The sequence below is a fragment of the Balearica regulorum genome, chromosome 1 (assembly GCF_011004875.1).
Source record: "Balearica regulorum gibbericeps isolate bBalReg1 chromosome 1, bBalReg1.pri, whole genome shotgun sequence".
NCBI classification, from domain to species: Eukaryota; Metazoa; Chordata; class Aves; order Gruiformes; family Gruidae; genus Balearica; species Balearica regulorum.
Genome location: NC_046184.1, coordinates 79,990,149 through 80,014,579, shown reverse-complemented (window position 1 = coordinate 80,014,579; position 24,431 = coordinate 79,990,149). Strand labels below are relative to the sequence as shown.

At 45.1% G+C, this 24,431-nt stretch overlaps 2 protein-coding genes across 24 annotated transcripts in view; one reads left to right on the top strand and one right to left on the bottom strand.

Moving 5' to 3' along the window:
- DUSP16 (dual specificity phosphatase 16) overlaps window positions 1-7,319 on the top strand; it is a 72,151-nt gene extending 64,832 nt beyond the window's left edge. For 13 of the 19 annotated variants that reach the window (XM_075760795.1, XM_075760874.1, XM_075760815.1 and 10 more), the window contains one exon: window positions 2,974-4,819. In XM_075760795.1, the coding sequence (XP_075616910.1) occupies window positions 2,974-4,150 (1,177 nt within the window). In that variant the 3' untranslated portion in view covers window positions 4,151-4,819. Of the gene's footprint in view, window positions 1-2,973; window positions 5,694-5,743 lie in introns of those variants that run through there. The other 6 variants (XR_012836711.1, XR_012836720.1, XR_012836709.1 and 3 more) reach the window with 1 other exon arrangement.
- BORCS5 (BLOC-1 related complex subunit 5) overlaps window positions 6,268-24,431 on the bottom strand; it is a 78,118-nt gene continuing 59,954 nt past the window's right edge. For 3 of the 5 annotated variants that reach the window (XM_075760949.1, XM_075760939.1, XM_075760930.1), the window contains 4 exons: window positions 17,672-17,785; window positions 16,925-17,244; window positions 15,721-15,824; window positions 6,268-14,818 (listed from right to left, as the gene is read on the bottom strand). In XM_075760949.1, coding sequence (XP_075617064.1) covers window positions 14,588-14,818; window positions 15,721-15,824; window positions 16,925-17,063 — 474 coding nt within the window. In that variant the 5' untranslated portion in view covers window positions 17,064-17,244; window positions 17,672-17,785 and the 3' untranslated portion in view covers window positions 6,268-14,587. The remainder of the gene's footprint in view (window positions 14,819-15,720; window positions 15,825-16,924; window positions 17,245-17,671; window positions 17,786-24,431) is intronic. The other 2 variants (XR_012836725.1, XM_075760924.1) reach the window with 2 other exon arrangements.

Here is a 24,431-nt window from a genome sequence, read left to right as displayed (position 1 = left end):
CCACCCCTGGTTTTTTACCTTTCAAAGCCCATGTTTTTATACTTGGATTGTGAACACTTTACCAGATTCTAGGTGGCATGGCTGCAGTTTACCGTGACTGCTCTATTTCATTTAACAACCTGCTGTGTTGTGTTGTACAGAAAATGATGGTTTTCTTTCTGATGGGCTTTATCTACTAGTTGGGACAGCTGACGCATCGCTATAGCATGCATGGTGCAGAAGCAATTTGAACAATTGCGCTGCAGCAGGTGGAGAGAGGAGTACCTTCCAAATCACTAGAGCATTTGCTACCACCATCTCTCATGAGCATTTGGTGTTCGCTTGTGGAGTGTGATTTCCATTGGGGCACTTTGTTTAAGCTGATGAGCATAATTATGTGTGCAGTGAAGAAAGTGCAACCATCTCCCATTGCCTTTAGAAATTTTCCACGGTTTCTTACTAGTTTGGTGTTTTGCAGTAATTTCAATATGTATGATGAACCAGGTTTGGTTAACAGGTGTAGGTGAAAACTCAGTTACACGGGTATAGATAATAGGGATGAATTAGTGGATGTGGATGGATACTGCGCAAGGTATGAGCTTGAGTGACTGAAAAAAACCTGTCTGGTCTCAGGCTGTGGTGGTCTGGAGGTTAAGCTGTAGAGTACTAAACACTTGTAAAATGTGCATGCTTCAGGGAACTTCTAAAGTGCTGCTTCTGAATTCCTTCATGAAATCTCTGCATTAGATTCTAGTTTGTTTCTTAACCAGAAGTGTCAATCAAGTGTGAAGGATTAATCATCCTAGGCCTTTTTTTTTTTTTTTTTTTTTCTTGCACTGTTAATACTGAACAAGTACTGGGAAATTTAGATTCTATTTTGCTGTATTTCCTTTGATAGGGCTTAGTTAGAACAATCTGCAGCACGTTTCCCTCATTGTTTTGGGACCTCTTGTTGGCAAAGCTGGAAAGAAAAATACTTTTCTCTGACTTAATGAAAGTCAGTAGATAAAATGTTTGTCTAACACTATTACAAAAATAAAAAGGTGGCACCATTACTTGAAGTGAAAGATCTGAGGAAATAAACATTTTTAATCTTTCCTTTCATATAATGGATGATACAAGGGAAGGAAACATCAAAATTAAATGTTATGCAAATTTTCCAATTGGAAAAAAAGAGTATGCATTTTGAAATTAAAAGTTTGCAAAGCCTTAAAACTTGTTGGAGGATCCAGCAGACTTTCTTGAACCCTTTTCATTTATTAAAAAGCTAGTTTTAAATCTAGGACTGCCCAATATTTTGGGGTGACACAAGGAGAAAGGGGAAGGGAGAGGGTACCAGAACACAGGCCAGAAATTGCAGTGTTGACCAGGAGGATCTTGCTTTAAATAACAAATCCAGTAACATGTACAAGTAGCTTCGACTGGAAAAGAATGAATGAAGACTGTAGGAATTCTTGTGAGCGAATTGCTTGCACTGGAATAAAAGCCCCCAAAGTCAGTGCTAGGAGATAGAGCTAAAGAATCTCTTCTGAAGAGACTTACTATTTACTCCATTTGCCAGTGTTGGCACTTCATGGTGCAAGTTTCCACTATGACTTCGCACAATCTGATCTTCCAGGTCATCATGTCAGCTCAACTATTCCTACTATTGTTTGGCAACTTAAAAAAAAAAAAAAAAAAGCCAGGTTTGTTTGGTCTTTTTCATGTGCTTCCTTGCATTTGTGCTAGTGTGTACATACGTGCCCAAGTACACACCTTTGAATTTTTATCATGCTGTTTTTAATGACCGCACACACCCCCAGAGAGATTTTGTTTTTAATAATATTTAATTTTCCCAGTGATACATTCTATGTCTGTTTGTACTAGATTTAGCTCTTCAAGGTTTATTCCCTTGTTAATTCCCTTGTCATCTGGTACCTTCATAGTTTCAGGAAAGCTTTTTTAAATTAAAAAAAAAAGAGGAAGGATTTGGGTAGCTTTCTGTTTTACAGCCTGTAAAAAGCAGAGTACTTACTTAGCTGTGTCAGACAGGTGGGAAGTATTGCTTTTGTATTTAACTTTGAAGTATATGACATGACTTCTAATACTTAAGTCTTTCATACCTTTGGAGCCCTGGTTCAGGAAAACATTCTAAGTATGCGTTGTACGTTGGGCATATTCAACCGAGTATGTAAGTGCGTGCTTAGATGGGCACGTGTATGCAAGCCAGGCTGCTTCCTGCAGGACTCAAAAACAGATTAACTCTTCCAGTGATTTGGTGATACTGTTGCCCTTTACTGCTGAATACCCACAGAACCTTTTTGTTTTAATGCTGCATTTGTGCCTTTCTGGTTTTCTTTTTTGTTATCATATCAGCAGTCAATACCAGTGTATGGTAGAAATCACTGGCATTTGCTGTAGAAGGTCAGCATGTATCTGAGCTATTTGTCTTGCCTGACAAAGATGAACAGGGTAGGAAGTGCTCACTGCAATAACAGCAGCATGAGAGAGAGGTAGGTGAAAAAAAACATAGGACTTCTTCCGTGTGAATGGTGAGGAAGGCAGTCCTCTTTCTGCAGCACAAAAGCTAGAGCCAAGCTCTCTTGGCTGGAGCTCTGATGCTGTTCACACAGAACTTGAGGAGCTCTTAAACCCAGTCAGAAATAGAGATAGCAGAGATCCCACTGGTAAAGTAAAATAAGGAAAATGACTCACTGAAACCTTGTTGCGGACATCATAAAGAGGTAAAAAGAATGCTTGCTTTTCCTTTTTTTTTTTTTTTTTTTTTTAAGCCACCTTTTAAGCTATAGAGAGAATTGAGAGCATCCAGCATTATCTTGCTTAAAAACTGCCTTTAACTCCATCGTTGTTACCTGCGCTTGATTGAACCTCAGTCCAGGCATCCCGATCAGTTAAGATTAGGCTTCTAGCATTCACAACAATCACTGTAGGGTTTTTTCAGGTCTGAGCAGCAGGTCCTTAAAGTGTCTTGTTTTGTTTGTCCCATCTTTCCAGATTTGTGAAAGAAAAAAGGCCAACCATTTCTCCCAACTTCAACTTTCTGGGCCAGCTTTTGGATTTTGAGAAAAAGATCAAGAACCAGAGCAGTCAGCCTGGACATATTAGTAAGCTGAAACTTCTGCATTTGGAAAAAAGCAGCGAGCACGTGCTGGTCCCGGAAGGTGGGCAGAGCAGCCTCTCCGCTAACCAGCTCTGCATCACAGCTACCTCCGAGATGGTGGAACAGAAGCCGATGGAGTACGGCAGCACACCACGTGGGCACTTGTCCCCTCTAGAAGACGGCCCGCTGGTACAGGGCATGAACGGACTGCATGTCTCCCTGGATAAGGTGGAGGACAGCAACCGGCTGAAGCGCTCCTTTTCTTTGGATATCAAATCTGTATCCTACGCAGCAAGTAGCAACTGCGTGACTGCATCGGTTCAGGGCTTTACCTCCTCTGAAGACACCCTGGAATACTACAAACACACGACTGCTTTAGAGGGCAGCAGCAAGTTGTGTCAGTTCTCCCCTGTCCAGGAGGTCTCAGAGCAGACCCCAGAAACCAGCCCTGACAAGGAGGAAGCGAACCCTCCCAACAAACCCCAGAACACTCGGCAGCTGGACGGCCAGAGCAAACGGCAACACCTGGGGAGAGCCAGTGGCAGTGCCACCACTCAGCGGTCACTCCTGTACCCCCTCCACCGGAGCGGGAGCATGGAAGACAACTACCGAACGAACTTCTTGTTTGGTCTTTCCACCAGCCAGCAGCATTTGGCAAAGTCTGCTGCTGGGCTGGGCCTCAAAGGCTGGCACTCGGACATCTTGGCTCCTCAGACATCGGCTACGTCCCTTACCAACAGCTGGTATTTTGCAACCGAGTCCTCGCATTTCTACTCTGCCTCTGCCATCTATGGGAACAGCGCTGCTTACTCCGCCTACAGCTGTAGTCAGCTGCCCACGGGCTGTGACCAGGCCTGTGCTGTGCGCAGGAGGCCAAAGCAGGGTGATCGAGGTGACTCCAGGCGGAGTTGGCACGAGGAAAGCTCTTTTGAAAAGCAGTTCAAGCGCAGAAGCTGCCAGATGGAGTTTGGGGAGAGCATCATGTCAGACAACAGATCCAGAGAAGAACTGGGGAAAGTAGGCAGTCAGTCGAGTTTTTCAGGCAGCATGGAAATCATTGAAGTGTCTTGAGGGGCAGCAGGCTTGTGTGACTATGGGAGTTGCTTCCCCTTCCAAGTCGCTCCCCCAGCATTTGAGAGGTCCCTGTAAATCTGAAAAGAACAGACTTCATGCAAAAAGATGTGGGGGGGAGGGAAGAAATGTGAGCCTTCAGTGTGAACGCAGTAACTAGATTAGTACGGCAAAGAAATGACAAGTGAGCATCTGCCTGAGGAGACAGAGTGCACCGCTGGGTTTTTCTCCTCCCTTTTCCTGGGGAAGGGCAGAACATTTCACAGATCTTTCCCTGACAGAGAAAGCAATTATGCGCAATGGATTGCACATCCTTTCACTGTTTTTTAAAAAGGAAGCTCTCTTGATATCAAACCCTTTGGCTGGTTCCACTGAAACACGCTCCTACCCATCAAACCTAGTTTTGTTCTCCCCTCTTCCTGCCCCACATCTTCACCAGTGCACCTTAGCCCTGACACTGAGCCAACCTCCTTTTTCCCATAAGAAAGGAGACCGGGAGCGATTCCAAAGGACGTAGGGACTGGTTACAGCAAGGCTGGTCTGAACACACAGTTCAGACAAATGTATATACTGGTGTAACTATTGTTCTAATGGATAGGCTTTAGGTGATTCGCAAGAGAGCTGCTTCAGAGAAAAAAAAAAAACAAACAAAACCCAGTACCTCAAAAATATATAAAAAAAAATAAACTAGGGCTTTATGGCTGCCAGATGCTGGTAGTCAGTTCATAAGCAATGTGAACAAGTAACAACTAGCCACATTTGATTTTTTTTTTTTTTTAAAGCTGTCTACGCACAAGTGTTTCAGTTGGCTCAGCAGCAATTCTTAAAAAAAAGACAAATGAACCATACTTTCCCCCAGTCTTTTGAAACATAAAATAAGCAGTATTTGTATTGTTGATATTAAGCTGGCTTCTGGGAGAGGGGTGGCTTCTGGGAGAGGGGTAGCTGCTTTGGCTTCTAAGTGGTAACGGCGTGGTTAATACTTAGGGTTAGGTGCAAGAGAAGTGGCTGGTAAAATACCGCAACATCCTTTTCTTGCCAACTGACTAATCAGTAGATGGTTCTTGAAGGATTTTTTTTTTTGTTTGGTTGGTTTTTTTTAAAGCTAAAAATGAGTTGGGATGGGCTTTTGTCCTTAACTTAGCAGTACCATTAAGGAACTGTTCTTCATATATGGTTCTGGTCACATGTGGGGTGGGGGCAGTTCAAGTGGTTGGGTGTTTTGTTTTTTTTTTTCCAGCCCAACGTCCTCAAACCATGGAGCTTCAAAGGTAGAAGCATCTCATGTGGTTTGCTGACCTTGTCTGAAAGAGAGGTGCATCTGCTGCCCGAGGAATACAAAAGGGGACCTCCAGTGTCCCATCTCATAGTGCGGTGTGATAGAAAGGGGGTTTGAAAAGAGACGGCTTTCCTGGGAAGCCTGCTCACCTCCCCCACTCACGGCTCCAAAGGAACTTGCTCCTGGCCGTCGTCCTTGGTCCCAGCGCAGGGGCTTGGTTTCCCAGCGTGCCGAGGCACGATGTGGCTGCAGACGCTGGTAGCTGTGCTGCTGCTGGCCTGTCCCAAAGCGGATGTGGCTGCAGACGCTGGTAGCTGTGCTGCTGCTGGCCCGTGCTGCGCACCCACCCGCACCGCCCCAGGGGACGCGCCAGCTCGAGGAGGTTGTCCCTTCCCTGCTGCCGACAGGGTGTTTCATGGGAGAGCAGACACAGCCCCCCTTCTCATGGTGGTTTTGACAGCAAACCAGCTGCTTCCCCTCCAGCTCACCATTCGTGCAGTACCTTGGCTGCCACTGCTCAAATTCTTGTGTGCGCCTGCATTGTCACGAGAGGTTTGTCAGTGAGGGGGTACCTGGAGGCACAGCCTAAAGCTTCATCCTTCTGCTCCCATGGGAGCTGCACACGTGTTGGCTCCATCTTCCCCAGCCACATGCATATCGGGGGTGGGGAACGATAGCGTTTGGTCCCATTTCAGTGTAGGCAGCGGAAAATTGTAAATCACGTGTAACAAATACTTAACCCTGGCCCACGGCTTTAAAAAAAAAAAATTGTCAGCAGCAAACTGAAGCCTTAATTCAAGTCAGCAACTTGGGTTGTTTTGTTTGGGGTTTTTTGGGGGGTTTTGTTGTGTTGTGTTTTTTTTTTTACTGTAAGTTTAGCTAGTTTGTGACTCAAATCTCAGGTTTTACTATATTGAAAAGTGGAGAAGATTTTGTCATTGTTTTGTTTTGTGGCTAGGATGTGACTTTAATTTCCTACAGCAGACTGTTGAAACTAGCACTGAAAGCTACAGCATTGATTAACTTGATCCTAAAAAGTGCAAAAGACACAGAGGGAGAGGCAGCACCAGGAGTAACTGAACCCGGAGGCTGGGTTTGTGCCATGTGTAGGAGTTGCTGGAAGAAGGGTTAGTACGGGCAAAGGATAGGTTGACACCACATTGGAAAGCGTGTCAGGTCTTGGCTATTCATTAAACATACTGCCACTTGTCTCTGTTTACATATCAAGTGAAAAGGATTACATTACAACTATTTTCAGCATATATACACACTCTCTGTGTATATATATGTACGTAAACCATTTAGCAGTGCTCCTCTTAGCCAGATTTCTGTAAATGCCCCTGTCTGATTTAAATCAGTTAATGGGGTTAACACAAATCAATCCCGAGAGGCAGAATCTTCCTGTCTTTTGTGCTCCTTCACATGTGCATTCTCCCCTTCTCTCTATACATACAAAGATGTACGTTTGGGTTTTGTTTGGTTAATCACCTTCTGAGGAACTGAAATCTGGTCTTCTGGCTCCTTGTGATTTCCAATATGCAGTAGTCACTGAATGAATCAAAGCTGTAGGCTCAGTATTTTTAGGGGAGGGGTTCCTGTAGGAGGAAGCCTTAACCCCATGTCCTGCACAGGGTGGTGCCCTGTCTCCTGTCTGAACTAGTGTCCTGTACCTGAACAATGCTGGAAATGGTTTGCAGAAGTTTGGAAAGCAAAGTGGAGGATGCGAGGGGGGGAAATGTGTACATGTTCAATACAAATATAATGTTCTTGGTGTATGGCAAGCTGTTTAAATGGTTCAGAGAGATGTGAGTTTCTCGTCTTGTTGTGTCATGAGCATTACCTGTATGTTATGATGAAATAAAATCAGAAATGGTACCTGTTTATATAGAACAGCTGAGGAAGGAGCCTGTGTGCCTCTGGCTGTGGAGTGTGCGTCACCTGCCCACAGTACAACCTGCTCCCCAGCACCCAGGGCTCGCCCGTATCATACATGTCCTTCTCTGTGGATGTGCGCCTGTTAATGATTGGGTAGCTTTGGACCACTCATCACAAGCAGTAGTGATTTTTACAGCACTGGTAGCAAACGGTTTCAGCCTCTTACCTGTTCCTGTTTACCCCACCTCTCCTGCTCCCTTGAACAGCAGGAATGGCACTTCTCTCCATTAACATCTTACGATGTCTGATACTGCTGTGAGTAAACTCTTCCCACGGCAGCAGTGCTAGCCTCGGTGAAGCAAGTATTTCAAATTGTTTAAGTTACCTAGGATGAACAACCGCATGGGTTTTTTTCTTGCTTCCCATACTTCTTATTTGAAGAAGAATTCAATTACTTATTGAAATACTTGTTTTGACTGATTCTGCCAGACCTGAAACCTTCAGAGCAACTTCTGATTGCTGAGGGAGGAGTAATGCCCTTCATTGCTCCTTCAGAGAATAGCTTATACAAACATAGCATCTATTAAAATTCAATCCTGCAGTAGATTTGGCTGCTACAGTTACATCCTTAGATGGCAAAACCTATGAGTTTGTGTAACAGCATCTTTGCACTCAGGTGCAGTAACAGCTTTTTTATTTTTAAAAAAACCTTCAGAGCACAACCCCAGAAAGGGAAGTGCAGAATCTCTGTCCTCTCTAGAAGAGTCCATGTTCCATCAGCCAGAGGTCAAGTAAGAACCGCTGTGAGCTTCTGTGCTTCCTACGTACAAACATGCTGTACCAGCTCTCACACAGAAAGCTTTCATCTGTTGCATGGTAAAACAAGAACCATGCACAATACTAGACCTAAATGGCATCAGCTTGTTAGCCTACAGAACAGGTTGACTTGGCAATTTTCTAACATTTACCTGCTGTAGCTTCCCTCACTTCACTCCAAAGTCCACTTCTGATCCCAAGTAGGTGAGACTAGCTGTTTGTTCCCTTAGGTTCTGTTGTTTGAAGCATGCACTTTAGCTTTCACCACTCTTCCTCTTGCCTGCTTTGCTCTGCTCATGTTCCTCTGCCCCTCCACTCTTGCCCCTGCCAGTAGACAGCTCTGTAAAGAGACAGTTCAGCTCCAGTCAAAACCTGAGAGGCAACTGAAAAGTGTCTCACACATGTCATCAACATTTAATTTTCATTTTATTGACTGGCACTGACCCCTTCCTGAGGTCACTAGGCTCTTGATGTAACCGTCACAGTTACATTCCTAGAGTGAAGCAGACTGAAAACAGGGCAAACCTTCCCCCAGCATGGATCAGGTAGCCCTGCATTTGAGGGGGCTGGGAGCCAGGGGGAAGAAAGAGAGTAAAATGGTGGTAATTACACGAGCTCCTGTTTTTACTAACTAACTGTAATGTTCATCGACTGGCTGCTCATTGCACTTTGACGCACAGCACAAGTTTTAAATTGATGTCTACCTGAAAGTGGTGGTTTCAGAAGCACAGAACAGCAGCCTGGTGCTTCTCTTGGGGACAGCACTGGAGTTCTAATAAGGCTGTTGCTGCTGCTTTTTAAATCTGAAATTACTCAGATTCAGCCAAACTCCCCTACCTAGGCATTTTAATTAGACAACCATACCCTGGGCTAAACACCTAGCTAGCCTCTATTTGTTCTTGAAGTTTCTGAGATAAAAGTAGAGTTAATCTCGTACTCGTAGACATCAGAGCATGATAATACAATACCACTATTTACACTATACACCCAAAACCACAACTGGGAATTTGAGTGTTCATACCGTATCAGCTTAGCCTGGCAACTGGCCTTTCCCTTTGAACCAGGCCTGCAGAGAACTTCTTGGCCCTTGGGCCCAAAGGGTTGCTCTGAGGCCAACTGAAGAGTTTCTGCAGTGAAGCCTTTGGCTATTCTGCGCTTCAAGAATATTGATGAGAGCCACTATGAATAGAAAAGGAAAGGGAGCTATTTGTAGCCTGCAACACTCAATCCTCGGGGAAGGGGCTGCTTTCCTAGCACATAAAATGCTGTAAAACAGACTTTTAGGGAACTGCCCGGCTGGAAGGCAATGCTTGCATTGAGGTGTCATTCTCAGCTCAGAATCACAGGGACCCTCACCAAGCACCACTGCTGTACGAATCCAAAGTGTGATACGCTACAGGCAGCGATGAGGCTGGGGCATCGGATCACGTTAAAAACAACAAAAACCCCCAAACCCTATCCATCTGCCTGTCTCTTTGTTCAGCACCCCCTATGCAGTAGGTGAGAGTCCATCACCGCTTTGCTTTCCCAGTGCCAGAACAACCTAGTGCTGCAGGTACATTCACTTAATGCTCCTCCAAACCATTTCTGAGTTGATTAGAATAACCTGTTTCCTGCAGGAAACAGCTCCATCACAGGACATTCTCAAAGCTGGGCTTCCCTCAGTATGCAGCGATCCGCTCTTACAGCGGCTGCTCCATGCTTTTTTAAAACCCAAAATTTTGCTATTGACTTGCTGAAAGCTGGTTGCTTGGTCTTTTAACAGCCCCTGCAACCCTGCACTGAGCCTCCAGTATTGCTCTGTTTCTAAGAAGTTTGGCCTGCATCAGAATTAAGAGAACAAAATCAAATGCTTCATTTGACTGTTACACCGGTAACACCCCCAGTAAGGTATTGACAAAATCTACAGCCATTCTCAGTTATTTCTGTGGTCGTGTTACAGTCTTACGGTAGGCCATCATATTTCATTACCTCCACAGCTTCCCCATGAGATCTGTTAAAATACAAAACTTTTCAAAAGACAAAAGGGTTATTTTAGGCAGCTGACATTAAGAATTGCCCTTTGAATGCTCCTTTCCCCCCCACACCTTAGCTCTGTAATGCTGTAGGTATGCTGAGTGTACCCAAGACTACTCTTCACCTCCAGGAAGCTACCAGCACAGAAAAAGTAGGCAGCCAGCTGAACTGTGGCCCCACACCGCTGCTGGCGAGTCACAAGCATCGCTGCAAACATCATTTATTTAAACTGGACATCCTTGCCAACCAGCATTGGGACAGCATCCAAAAAACCCAACGTTTATTTTCACTCCAGGACATTTCCCTTACAGTCCCAGGGCAGAAGCTGGCCCAGAGCAACTGAAATCAGCCATCTCCACGGCACCAAGGTAGGCTCTGTGTACGAAGCAGTAAAGCCAAGAGACAACCTCCAAAGCGTGCGTACTGTCCGTAGACGTCACGGCGAGAAGCGCTGTGCTGTAAATGAAGAATATGCAAGGCAAGCGGGGAAACAACACACTTGGAAAAAGAGCGGTACCAAACGTTTTAATGTTGGAGCTGTGGGACACGTAGGCAGCTGAAAGCAGAGCAAGCCTGCAAATGGGATAACCACCCATAAACCAAGGAGCACTCGGCCACGAGGCGTAATCAAAATACACTCTGGCAGCTCGGGAATGGGAGGGATATCACAATAGTACCTCAGGAAACCAGTGGCGCACACTCTGAAAGAGAGAGGCTGGCTCATGCAATGATTGGGCCTGTGAAAACGCCTATTTCTACTCTTTCTGTGTAAAAGCTTAGAGGAGGGGAAAATACACTTTAAATATTTACATATATTTAAATATATTTAATTTAAAATACATATATTTAAAAAACCCCAAACACTCTTTTCTGTCCCCTTCACTGGATCTTCACAGAAATTGCCCTGCAGATAGGTTGGCACTTTAGCACCCTGTCAATGCATTAAATTGCAAACAACGGAAACAACCAAGCAAACCTCTTTTGTGCAGGATGCAACAAGCACCAGCGGCAGCACAAAGCGGGTGTCACAATAACAGAGTCAGAGGAAAAACCAGAGTAGCTCAGGCCAGCGGGGAACCGCAGACCCAGAGACTCACCCAGCTCTCCAGCTTTTCAGAAGACTGTGTAGCAAGTAGCTTAGCCCACCCCCCAGACCACACACCAGCTTTCTATCACCTCAGAAAGCAGAAAAACAGGAAAAAACATTTTTCAGTGGAGCACACCAGATTATTCTCTGTTCATAGCACTAACATGCTATCCTTTGCAGTAGAAGTAATGGCTGGTACATTCATGAGAGATACCTGAGACCGTCTTCAACAGCATTTGGCTTGGAAAAGGAAATTAAGCAGAAAGGTAATTCCAGTCACATCTCAAATCTCCGGCTAAACAGCGTGAAAGGGACTAAAGCAACAGTCTCACCTTGGGCATCACCTGCAATCCAAGATGAAACCGAGAGCAGTGAGCAAAGCAAAGCGAACGAGGAGCAGCCAAGCAGCAAACAGCAGCTCAAGATGTGGCAGGAAATGCCTTCCCCTCAGCAAGAGATCCAAAGACTTACAGTTAATGAAGCCAGTGAAAATGTTTTAAATAAAACTGTAAACCATCATTTGAGAACAGTTAGAGGGTGCACGGTATCTTCAGTCCCATACAAGACCTTATTCTGCGTGGAATGAAGGTAGTGGGCTGCGTGCCTTCGAAGAGGTCAGCCTTCACATTTCAGCTCCAATTTCTTTCTAGTAAAGCTATTATGTTTTTCACAAGCTACCCTTGCTGGTCAGAAAGCTCTAGCTGGGAGGCCCAGCGGCACATCCACAAGCTTAAAGGCCAGTGTTCACAGGAACAAGGATTTTCTCCCATTATCAGCCCAATGTCTAGGTGTTTTACAGCAAATAAGGAAGGAACTGATTTGCAGCCCTCGCTCCTGCAGCCTTCAGACAGGAATACCATTCGCTTGCCCTCATTAGCACCGCAAGGAGCAATGCTTTGATCTGATACTTAATAGCATGAGGCCGAATGTCTAGAAGCTTTACAGGAGAGAGCATCTGCAGCTTAGCCCCTGCCTCGAGATCCAATATCAGGATCTTCCCACCAGTATAGGCTTCCAGCACGCCTGGGTGTGGGACATTCATGATCCCGTCTGGCAGACGGCTGAATGTTGCACATTTTAAACTTCCAGACGGCATCATCTGGATGAGGAGGACAAAAATGCCTGCAGCTGCTATTTAAAGCAGCTGAATATTCTGGTGTGTCTGATGGCAGAAGGCAGAGACATATTCTGTGATGGACAATGAGGACTCTCACGGGCATGGCCATGACAAGCAGGTTTTCATGGGTTGTTAAGTCTCTTGTAAGCTTTTAACAAACCAAACGCATAATACCACAGGATGCATGAGCAAGGATGGAAGCCTGTTATATCCTGTACAATGTATGGTATACACCTATGTATATACAACCACATAACAACTCTGGGGTGGAAGCAGTAGACACCCAGGCCCACTCTGCTGCCAGTACTAGAAAAATCTGCTGAGTTCCTTGCCATCTCTCAAGCAGTCAAATCGCTCTTCCCACGGCATCGTTCCAGGTGGTTTCATTTCTACGGGACTCTGCTTTCAGACAGCATTCAGCAGGCCCTGGGTCCAGTCACCGCTATCGTTCAGATACGCATCTAAGTTGGCTGCAGTCTGCGTCACAAAAATTCACTCTAGGCTACATGGCCTTTGGGAATGCAACAAGAGAACGGCACGTTGCTTCCTGCCACCAGGCGGTAACTAATATAATCAAAAATATACTGAAGTCTTATTCCCAAATGCTCAGAGACAATCTTTTGCTGATTAAGTACTCTTGAGTACTAAGAGATATCGAAGCAAGTCGCCCCTGGCAAGTCACCTAGCCTCGTGCTGTACTGGAAGATGGGCTATCACACTGACTTTCTCAAAGAGGGCTGTCCTCACTACTGGAATTGTGCTGCTGACAGACAATAACCCTTGGGGTTCACGGACACGATTCAGCCTCCTCGCCAGCAACAGCATCCTAGAACTGATGTAACAAACAGAAACCTACCCTTGACCCAGCAAACCAAGGGCTCCTCACTTCTGGTTTCATGCTCTTTCTGCTGCGGACAAGAGCTGCCACACAATGGCAACACAGGCTGTTAAACCCTATTTCTAGATCTGTAAATATTTTTACAGCAGTGTGTAAAATATCCCCACATTTTATACAGGGAGAAACCAACACTCGGGGAGGTGCTGCAAATCGCCTGCAGCCAGCAGACCAGCAGCTGACTTGGCAACCAACCCATCTCCTACAGGCCAGCCCAGTGCCCGGGCGGCACCGACACGCTGCCTGCCTACGAGCGGGGCCCTCGGCTTGGGAGAAGGCAAGAACATCCTGTTGCCTTTGGAGCAGTTCCCCGAGCGCAGTCCCAAAGGGCCGTGTGGTTTCAGTCATTAAACACTGCGCTCGGGCAAGCTCTTGGCATGACGGCAGCTAGGCCAAGAGGAAAACCTAAAGGATTTCTCGCATCTCCCCCACCTCCAACTCCATACGCTTGAAGGTAAAGAAACATCTGCATCCCCCTGGTAGGAAAAGACAGCACCAACGTAACTGGAGTGTCCCGATAAACAAAAAAAAAAAATAGACACCTCGTGTACAACTTTGGGATGCAAATTGAGCAGGTCAGTGCCAGTGCCTGCCAGAATCACTGTGCAAGGTGAGGGACACGAAATGCCACCAGCTGGGGCACAGGGACATTGCAAGGGCAAGGGGGAGAGGAACACTAAGGCTTGCTTAACGTTAACAGACATACATATCTGGAACAGTTATTCCTTTACAGTCTCATAAATTAGTGAGCCCATAAAAACAGGAGCTTCAAGGAGGACATGCCAACACCCTGCCGTGCAAACCATGTTAATTATGATAATAGGCAGATTTTAATAAGCCAGTTCCTGGCTCCTGCACTTTCACCTATAAAACACACGTATTTCCAAGGCCAGGGGTTCTCAGAAATACCTGCCAGCCATCTAATCATCTAAACCCCAGTGGCATAAAAACTATGTTAGAGGGTTTGTCACACCCTGTATCCCTCTGAATTTTTCTAGTTTAAAAAAAAAAAAAATCTGATCAAAGAAAACTCCTCCTCTGTAAACCCCAATCTCGTCACAGCAAGGAAACAAATGTCTCGGCACAGGCGGTGGTAGTGGTAAAGGAGACAGGAGGGCAAGAGGAGGGAGATGAAAGAACGGTAAATCTTCTCCAGACGACGGGACCAGGGAGCTCCTGGATTCCTGGCTGCGCAGTTCTGGCAGCTGACGCTGCTCTTCCTCCGATGCCCTGGCAGAGAGTCAGGCAGCGCTGCTGTCCGCCTCAAACATCTGCCAGCCCAGCCCGTTGGAAGCGCGTCTGTGCTGAACGCTGGAGTGTGGAAGGTGAGGAGGGGGAGCCTGCCGGGTCAGCTATGACTTTAGCTCCCGGTCAGGTTTCATGCTGAAGGGCTCCAGCCTCTCGCTCTCCGGCAGCATGCTGTTCAGCCGCTCCATCAGAGGGATCGTCTGGTCAATGCCCATCTGTATACGGCGGAGGATGGCAGACATCTCATTGACCTTCTGGATCTGCTCCGCATACTTGGCATACTTCTTCTGGCGCTCCTGCATGAAGCTATAAAGAGTTTCCACAGAGAGGTCCATCTGTTTAAAAACAACAAGCAGAGCGAGGCGCGTTAGGCCAACTGTTACCACAGGCCTTTCAGCATACTGTCTTTCCTAAAAGCAACCGAGAAGCATGTTAGATACCCCAATGGAGATACCAGCCAGGAACAAAGGAGCCCCTCTGTAGGTACATGACCAGTTTGCTGTGAAATGGGATGACTCATTCCTCTATACCAGGCAGGACATACAACCATCTCAGTGCTACACCCAAACACTGAGAATTTGATCAGAAAATTCTTTACAGGGTTGTAAGTCAACAGGCACTGCCAGGGATTTCCCAATAAACCATACACATATCCTCCAAGTTATGCAAACCCAGGGAACTCATGGCCTCCACCTACACCTGTACTATATTTTCAGTGGAGATTGTTCATTTGCAAGCGTATAAGCTCTACCATACTTGCCAACACTAATTTCATCAGCTTAGCCAGGTAACTCTGTGACTAAGCCACAGCTGTTATTACCATCATCGTCTGGAAAACTCCTGCCTTGAGAGAGAACCTCAATGGATTGCTAGTGTCCCTAATTTCCCCGAATCCTAAAAATAAACGTGTTATGAGTGAACCCAGGAGAGACATTAAGTAAATCAGCCATGCAATTAAACATGGTAAGTACCCAAACACGGCTCGAGCATGATGACAATGACAGGAACTGCAGCGCTATTCCTGCCATTGAGTGACGAAGGTAGCCTTTATAATTCACAGACCAACTTTCTCTTCAGCCAGACCTGCAAACTCCAGGTGAGATTCAGCCAATAGCTGCTAGTACCGTACGCACATAAGCTGAGTCGGATGGTTTGAGCTGTTTTACACGTTGTAGGACGTACCATATGTTCAGAGAGCTTGGTAACAGATCTGCTCCAAAGCCCTCAAAGCGCATACCTGCAACTCGGTTGCTACGGCTTGCTGTAGCTGTGCTTGACAACCCCAGTCACTCCAGTGAGCTGGCAGGTCCAGCTGGTATGTCTGAGCGGTGGGCACGCATCCTGCAACCACACTCTGTCTCAGCAAAGCAGTCCCCTCACTTGGGACTCAACGCATGCCCACAGTGGCTGCCAAGTGAACAAGCAGGAAGAGACACATGCTGACCAGTTTTAGCCCACTGCCACCTCTTATCACTGTTTTTCTGAACCTCTCCCATCTTCCAGAGGAAAGAGGTCACTGCTCACGATGAAGCAGCCTCAGGGAATCACTGCTGAGGACTCCTGGTCTATCAGAAGTCCCCCGTTCAAACAACATCCCTCATTTTAACTGTGTGACAGAGTCAACCCATTTGGTGGAGGACAGCAATCATACCTGTCATCAAGGACAACACAAATTTATCGGTGCACTGCTAAAAAACAAGCCATGCTTACCAGATTGACTTACATAGTACTTAAATGGCAAGTATGATCCTGACGCAGCATGCCGTGGTGTGGGGCTGTAGGGGAGAGCCTGCAGCAAGGGGACGACTGGGTGGAAGCGGTGTGAAGCTGGAAGGAGCATTCTCTACCGAGGAGGGAAGTCCTGCCAGATCAAGCACCGCCATGCCACTGGTGGCAGTGGGGTTTGACACTGGGGGAAAAACTGGGAGAGCTGTGTTTGCTGACAAACATCCCTTTCAAGCCCTGGGGAAGGGGTCAAGACAAAAATAGCTGGGCAAGAAAATATTTTATTGAGAAACCTAAGTTACAAACAGCATTGAAAACAAACACACAAGTTTCCGCTGAACTGTCATGGGGATTAGGAAGCATTTTTTTCCCCGCTATCACCTCCATCAGAGTTGGACACAGTACCAATTAACCTTTTATTTCATTTGTACTTTCTAGTGCTCTCAGGCTGAATTCTTCCTCTTTGCCTCTGTGCCTTCCTGTGAATACCTCCCTCCACACTTTCATGCACAGGACAAAATAAAAACCAGCAGAGCAGGAAACTCCAAATAGAGTGGAAACAATTTAAGCCTACACAGGGGTTTCTATTAAAACCCCGGCTTAATAATTTAGTAGCTTGGCGCTAGCTCTGTAAACTGGAGTGTGTAAAAAGCAGACCACCACCAGGTCTGCACAGGATGGAAGTAAATTCAATCCAGCACCTAAAAACGTCCTACCTAATGAGAGACAGTGGCGTGCAGTGGCAGCCAGTCGGAAACCTGCCAAAAGCCAGTACGCCTCATTAAACTGCGTGGTGCAGGGACCCAGGCAGAAACCTCCCCTGGTGTTGAAGCTCTCCACGGGCAGGTTCTCCATGTGGTCTCAGAGTGCTGTGGAAGAGACAAAGCTTGCATCTACCAAGCTCTGAAACAAAAAACCAAAGGCCCTTGTGCCTCTACATTCTAATAATTTCCATCTGTTGACTTCTGTGCTTCTTGTGTAAATACCAGTAATGTCCACTTACTGGAGGGGAACGTGAGGAGAAGCTGAAGCTGACCTGCAAAAGGAAGAAGAAACGTGGAGTGGCCTTCCAAGCTCTTTGCTACTTTTGGACACATTCACAATGGCTATAAAAAAAAAGCTGCCTCACAAAAAAGAGAAAGGGTGGAAGTGGGTGTTTCCTACGGTTTCGCTACACCTAACGTTCATGTTTGCCTGCTGCGGGAGGCCATGGCAGCCGTGCAGCCAGTGATACGACAAGGAGGACTGAAGTTGAGTAATTGTAAGGAAAGGCCCATTTTTACTCAGACTCAACTTGGTCTTTTTAACCAGGAAAAAAAAAAAAGCTATGCATTAACTCCTGTATATGAATGCCAATGCCTCTTTGCAGCTTTCCTTGAAGTGAGCCTAAATACACACTTACATCCTTCCGGCCTCCTCCCCCTCCAAGCGAGCTCCTCTAGTGCCAGACCTTGTGTTTTTACCTCTCCTGACATGCAGTCCTGTGCCTCCAGTGCTCAGACGGGGCCTTCAGTTGCAGGACTCAGAGGGTCAGCCCTATTTACCCACCACAGAGACTAGAACTGCCCTTTGGGAATCTGCAATGAACAAGGAATGCACATAAGAATCCGCTTAATTCTCATCTATTTAATTCCATACAGTACCAACAAAAAGCATCTGGAGAAAGGGAGCTTAGGCAAAGAGTCTGCTCCCTTGCCTATAAGCCACGGCAGTCCATGCTTTTCAAGACACCCTCGAGGGTCAGATGAGTGAATATGCCTTCTCTGAGCAGCTCCCATCAACTCCCACCTCCCATACATGAGGCCCTGCCACAGCCTCTTCTGAGTAACACTCAGGTGTTAGCCTTCTTGCCCATCCCTGGCTGAGAAGCTCTCTGGGAAGCTCAGCAAGACGCCTCAGAGCCAGCAGCTCTTCCACTGCCCTACAACCATCTGCAAGCATTTATTTGAGCCATTGTTTCCGCTCTGCTTGCTTCGAGCTTCCTACTACACAGGCCACCACAGTTGTGGGCAACTCCCCCGTCAGCAGGTCACCGCCCTGTACCCATAAGCCATGACAGATGTGGAGCTGTGCTGTCACCAGCTTCTCGATGGCTTCACCATCACCAATTTCTCCTTCAAACATCACCACTGAGTAAGCGACCATCGTCCCCAACTTACAGGTACAGAAGCATTTAGAAAGTCAAAAGACTGCAGCTGAAGCCTGTTAAGAAGCAACTGAACAAAAGCAGAGGGCAGAGCCCAGCACATGAGGTCCTGGTCCTAATCTTCATCAAAGCAAGACATTTCCTCAAGACCCAGCCTGGTCTTGAGGAAAAAAAAGACACATTCTCAGTGAAAGGGTGAGTGCTCCCAATCCACGTTTTATTTCTTTCCAAAAATAATTCCTCACGTTAAAGCTGCAAACCTGAGGCTGGACATGCCCAGAGTAGAAGACAGGATTTTTTCCCCTTCCTACATTGAAAAAGATGGAAGAATTTTTTCAGTTTTTCTTTTAGGAGTATAGTATCATAAAAATGGACCTTCCAGCATAACGTACTTTTTTTGTGCAGCCAGTGACATTCAGAATTTTGAGTCGGTTTCTATTTCAAAGCTCATGACTCCTCCGTGGATCAGTAGCAGCAAGACACTAATTTATGCCTCAGCCTCACATTTTAAACATAAAATGACATCTATTGGGCTTTTCTTCAAATGAAAACAGATTCATAATTACTTCCAACAACAGTGCAAGATGGATATTCCCCCACTTAAAAGGGCCCCAGCACAGCCCCTCCTGCTACACCATTCACACTGTCAACCAGTAAGGGCTCACAGACTCTCTTCTGCGTTACACAGGCCCATTTGTAACACCATACTGATGAAACACAAAAACAATTGAGGGTACTTTCAGACATCTTGCACACCACAAATTCTTGCATTCATTTTAGAATTCTTCTTGGCCCACACTACCAAGCAGAATAAAGACATTAATTTAGCCCACAAAAAGACTGAGGTCAGCACGGGACGCTGCCCAATTCTTTTCAAGAGAGCACGCCAAAAACAAACCAGTGCCCTATATATACACCTCTTAACCTGGCATGGTTTTATAGCACCTCTGTCATGAGCATGTAAGCATCCCGAGCTCTCAGAAACAGAGGTCACATTTTGTTAGTTCAATAACTGATACTGAAAATTGCAGCTAGATACGTTTTCCCTGGTTGCAGAACATGCAAATGCAATCAGAAGTTCATTAAACTTGGAATCAAATTTCTAGAGAGGCACTGCAGACATTTGTAACAAAACAAATACATCTCCTAAGAGGATGCTCTGTCATTCCCAGCTTCTCCACTCCCTCCTTAAAATGCTCATAAGGCAAGAAGATGTTTTGCTTCCCCCTCAACTCAACAACAGCCTTCAAGAGCCCAGGTAGACATCCATTTGTCCTCTGTCCCTCTGCCCTAATGATCTGCTGTTAGCTCCCATCCCCCATGGCTGCCACTCAAAAAAACCTCAGCAATTAAGGTGCAATCATTCCAGAAAGTTCACTTGCTGGCACGGTGCTCCGAGCGCAAGTGGCCTTTCCCTTCATGTTGTCAGGTGCCTGGCTGGGGTTAAATGAACTCCTTCCTGCAGCTGCACAAAAACCACATCAGAAAGTGACAGGCGGGAACATGACTGCATGGAATATTAGTCACGATGTGCTGGTGTGAAAATACTTTTCAATCAATGCACTTAAAACTGAAGACAGCTCCTCCTTCTGTACTGCTTGAAAACAAATGTGCTCAATGAATGGCTTTTTTTTTTTTTTTTATTTCCTCTTCCCCTCTTCTCTTTGATAATGTCACGCAAAGTTAGCACAATAGATCATGATGACTTCCTGATGATGGGAACATCCTCTATTTTTCCCACTTATCGCACACACTGGTAAGTGATAAACTTACTGGGTAGCATCTTTGCTAGGGTAGAAAAACAGAGACACCCAGCCAAAGATCCCACGTCCTCCAGCATCAGCCATGAGTACAGCTCTCGTGAGTATCCTTCCTCTGTGCCACTGCCAGGTAAACAATTATAATTCGTGTTTAAGTTTTGCTTATCGCATCCAAGACCTAATAGTGTGCAAAAACGTTCCTTTTGCTCCCTCTGTAATTTGTCATTGCTGGAAACAATTACCAAGGGTTACTCTGTCTAAGCATTGCACAGATCACAGTCAAGTTAGAGAACGAAGAGTAACCATTTTAGCTGGCTCTAACATTGAGTTTTAGTAATATTAACAGGTACATCAGGGCCCTTTACTTACTTCAAAAGATCTACAGTTAAATCCATACCTGGTCCCTTAGAGCCACAGTAGATACATGATAGCATTAAGATAGGCTGCTGCTCCTGAAACATCAAGATTTAACTATTTTGGGAGACCTTGGGTTGCACAAAAGAATTCAGAATTCAAAAGAATCGGAAGGCTCATTCCTGAAATTAGCTTTTCCACCCTCCTGCACATTGCGTTACTGGACAGGATATGTTTGCCGCTACCTTGCAGTCTGACCTCCGCAGCCCATGTCTCCCTCAGCTCCGACTCAAGCCTTCCCTGCCTGAGAGCTACCAGCATCCCTCTGCCAGCTGGCAGTCCCCCAAGCTTAAGTTATGACTGCTATCACTAACTATTGCTAAAAAAAAAAAAAAAAAAAAAAAAAAAAAAAAACCCAGAAAAGAAGTCCTAAAGCTACAATTAAAACAATACCTACCTCTCGCCCAGCACTAATGAACAAGCAGACTTCCAAGCACTTGAAAAAGCAGGGCCCCACTTCACAGAGGTGGGAGAATACTGAGAGCAAAGCCCGACAACCAGCAGCCATCTGGAATCTGGGGCTGTAGATGCTATAGCCAGCTCTCCAGCTTGGATACATCTCATATCGCAATCCTGTTCTACTGGACTTTCTTTACTTGCATTTCCCTCAATACCACAGCTACTTATCATCCTTCTCTCAAAACAGCTAAACCATAACATAAGCAAGTTAAACTCAGGGCACAGCTTCACATTACACAAAATCCAATGCAACCTCAGGCTGCAAAGCAGCCATCCCACCCCTCATCTTCAAATTAGCTGTATGATCATGGGATCTGTTCTGCACGTAAGTCGGGAAGGAGGAGAACAAAACAAGCTTGGTCTTCCCAGGCTCTCTTTTCTTCAGTGGTTTGGTCTTCTGTCCCATCAGCTTGCTGGCCTGACCCGTGAGCCTGACAGTCACAGAAGCAGCAGGACCACCACATAAAGAGAAGCACCATCTCTCCCACTGCACATGTCCCTGGATCCTAACTCAGCGTTTCCTGTGGCCGTGTCAGAGTTTTAAATACACAACAAGATTCTCGTGGGGGGAAAAAAGTATCTGATTTTATCTGTTAAGTTTTAAGGTTGCCAAGAAAAGGTTACAGTAATTTCTAGCTCACTGACTTCAACTGGTAAGAACACTTTTTTTAGAGCTTTCAATTGCTGCTTTCACAGAACAATCTACATCCATCTAAAAAGTCATCTCTAAAATTTATCAGGACTAAAAAATGTTTACATTCAAAGCATTAGAAATGCTTCCATACCTCTCCTAAATGACAAAGTTTAAGAAAAATAAATAACAAAAACCCACTCAGACAATACATAAGACAAATGAACCTGTGTGTACAACATCCTCACAAAACCTCTCTTTTGTGGAGTACAACTCCACAGACACGAATCAGAAACTCCTAGCCTGTCTTTAATTAGCTGTTCCTAGAAAAAGAAAAATCTGTATCTGTTACAGAGTGATCTGTTGCTTAAATGATAACTTCCACAACTCCATTTCAGACGACCTAACAGTTCTGTTACAAAACAAGATGTTCAATTCCCTCATTTCCCGATTTTACACTGCTGCCATATTACTCATTCAGAACACTCCTATATCCATCCAGAGCTTGAATATTACAGGACAACAGCACCTGCAAATGTTATTTACGCTTAGGGTTTTATTTTATCATAAATTTCAGTTTCTGTACTTTTAACATGTCAGAATGCCTAGCTTTAAGCAAGTTGGTTTTCCTATCAAGAATAAGCTTTGATTTGAAAAGAGACGACCGTTATCATTAATGAAACGTTTCTCAGAAAACACCACCATTCTTATTGCAGAGTGAAAAGGTGCTGTCTAAAATAGTCAGCATCATTACATTTGCAAGCCATCTGATCTAATGATATTATTCTCAGCTTCACACTTGGGACCCGATAGCTGTAGGTTGTCTTTTCCATATGTCCTACAGAAGGTCTTTCAAAATTTTTCAAAAGGGGATGCTAACCTTTGCCATATTTAGAGAGGGCTAAACACGCCAGAAGAAAGCATTTTCTAGAAGAGAACACTACTTAAGAAGAAAAAGCTCTTCAATCTGTTCTCAGAGAATGCAAAGGAGCTGAGGTTTAACCATTTCCTACAGTTTGTGAAGTGGGAGAAGGATTATCTAGGAGTCCCTCTTTTTTTTTTTTTTTTTTGTCTGGGGAACTGCAGACCAAGATGGGTTCAAGCGCTGTGCCACACTTACACAGCCAGTCCAACACATCTGGTTGCACCAGACATACCTCCCATGTGCTGTGCAGATGGCCTCTATACACACGAGAAGGTTGAAGCGCAAGATGTGCAGGGGCACAAGCCCAGCAGTCAGAAATCAGGGATTTCTGGACATCTGACAGCCCAGATGAAGTTTTTGCTCTTTCCCTGACAACCAGATTTCTCATATGAAATGCCCAAATCAACTACTTCTCACCAGGGAAACTCAAATGTATGTCAGCTCTAACAATGTTAGCCATTGACAATCTGAAAAAAAAATTTGAAAGATCTTTTCAAAGCTCTATATCAGCTCTTTCATGTTCAAACAGAACATGAAATGAGCCAAGTACATCCCAGTGACGATGAGAAGGGGAGGATCTCCACCTTCTTTCCCAGAAGGGCTACTTTCAAGACCGACTCCACCATACTGCCACAGGGCCGAAGCTCAAATGTCCCAGCACTTTTCTGGAGGTCACAACATCTGATAGTAAGTCTTTGGCTTCAGGAAAGCCTCAAGGAAATCTTGAGCATTGTAAATCATTTCCATAGCAAGCTCTTCTGAGGCTACAGACTATTGTTCAAAACATAACAAGAGTACATACCACCACCGATTCAGATGAAAGTTCAGTGAGTAGTGGTAACTCTAAACCACTCTGAGCATCCGTTTTTATTGTATTGAGTCACGGTAGCCTTAAGTTTCACAGAAGGCTGAGTATTTCTCTCTCCTTGTTTATGTCTACCAATGGATCTCTAGAACAACTTGATCAGAAGTGAGAAGGCATTTGAAAATTTACACTGCGACCCAGCAGGAGAACTTATAATTGAAAAATAAGTAGTTGATCCTCAGTTTCGATATAGCTTAGGTCAGGCAAAAGCAAGAATTAAATTCCATGGACTGGATTACGCAAAAGGAAAGGCTATGACCTTAAAAACCCATGCAAATTCCTTGCCATATATTCCAGTTCTGTTGATTTGTTTTACAATAACTACCTGAGCATCTTTTTCAGCTGAAATTAATCTGATATGGAGTTTTATCTTTTAGATAATTCACCAGTTTCAGCAATTGCTCTTCAAACACATCACTTTCTCTTCATACACTCACAGTTCATACACTTGATTACAGGGTATTAGTCTACTATACTATAATTCAGCATTTTATACAGGCTTCCAGAGGTAGATGACACATCCAGTCAGCAACAACACCCACACAAATTAATTACTAGTAAATGATATGTTTCATACCTCTAGAGCCGTGTTGAAATAATGGCTAATAATGTAGAAACATTCATGCCCCAATGGCACAAAAACATTAAGGAAACCCTACCCTTCATAAAAAGCAAGATGGACAGATTACTTGCACTAAGGCTTTGTAATACTTTCAACATGAAGTCATCTCTGCAGATCACATGTGATTGTTATCAGAATGCTAATTATAGGGCTGCTAACACAAGGTCAACCCTGCTCCCCCAGCCTACCAGCTAGCATCTTTAAATCATCAGTGCAACTCCAAATACTTGCAAATAATACTGGCTAACCTACCTAAAATGAGCGTGAAACTGCTGAACAGCTTTTAGCTAACATTCCTGAAACCGTTCCTCCCCCTCAGCCTCCCCTCAATTCTCACCTAGGGGTAGAGTTGACACCTTGAAAATTTCAATTCAACATTGAAACAGGAGGTCACTGTTAAG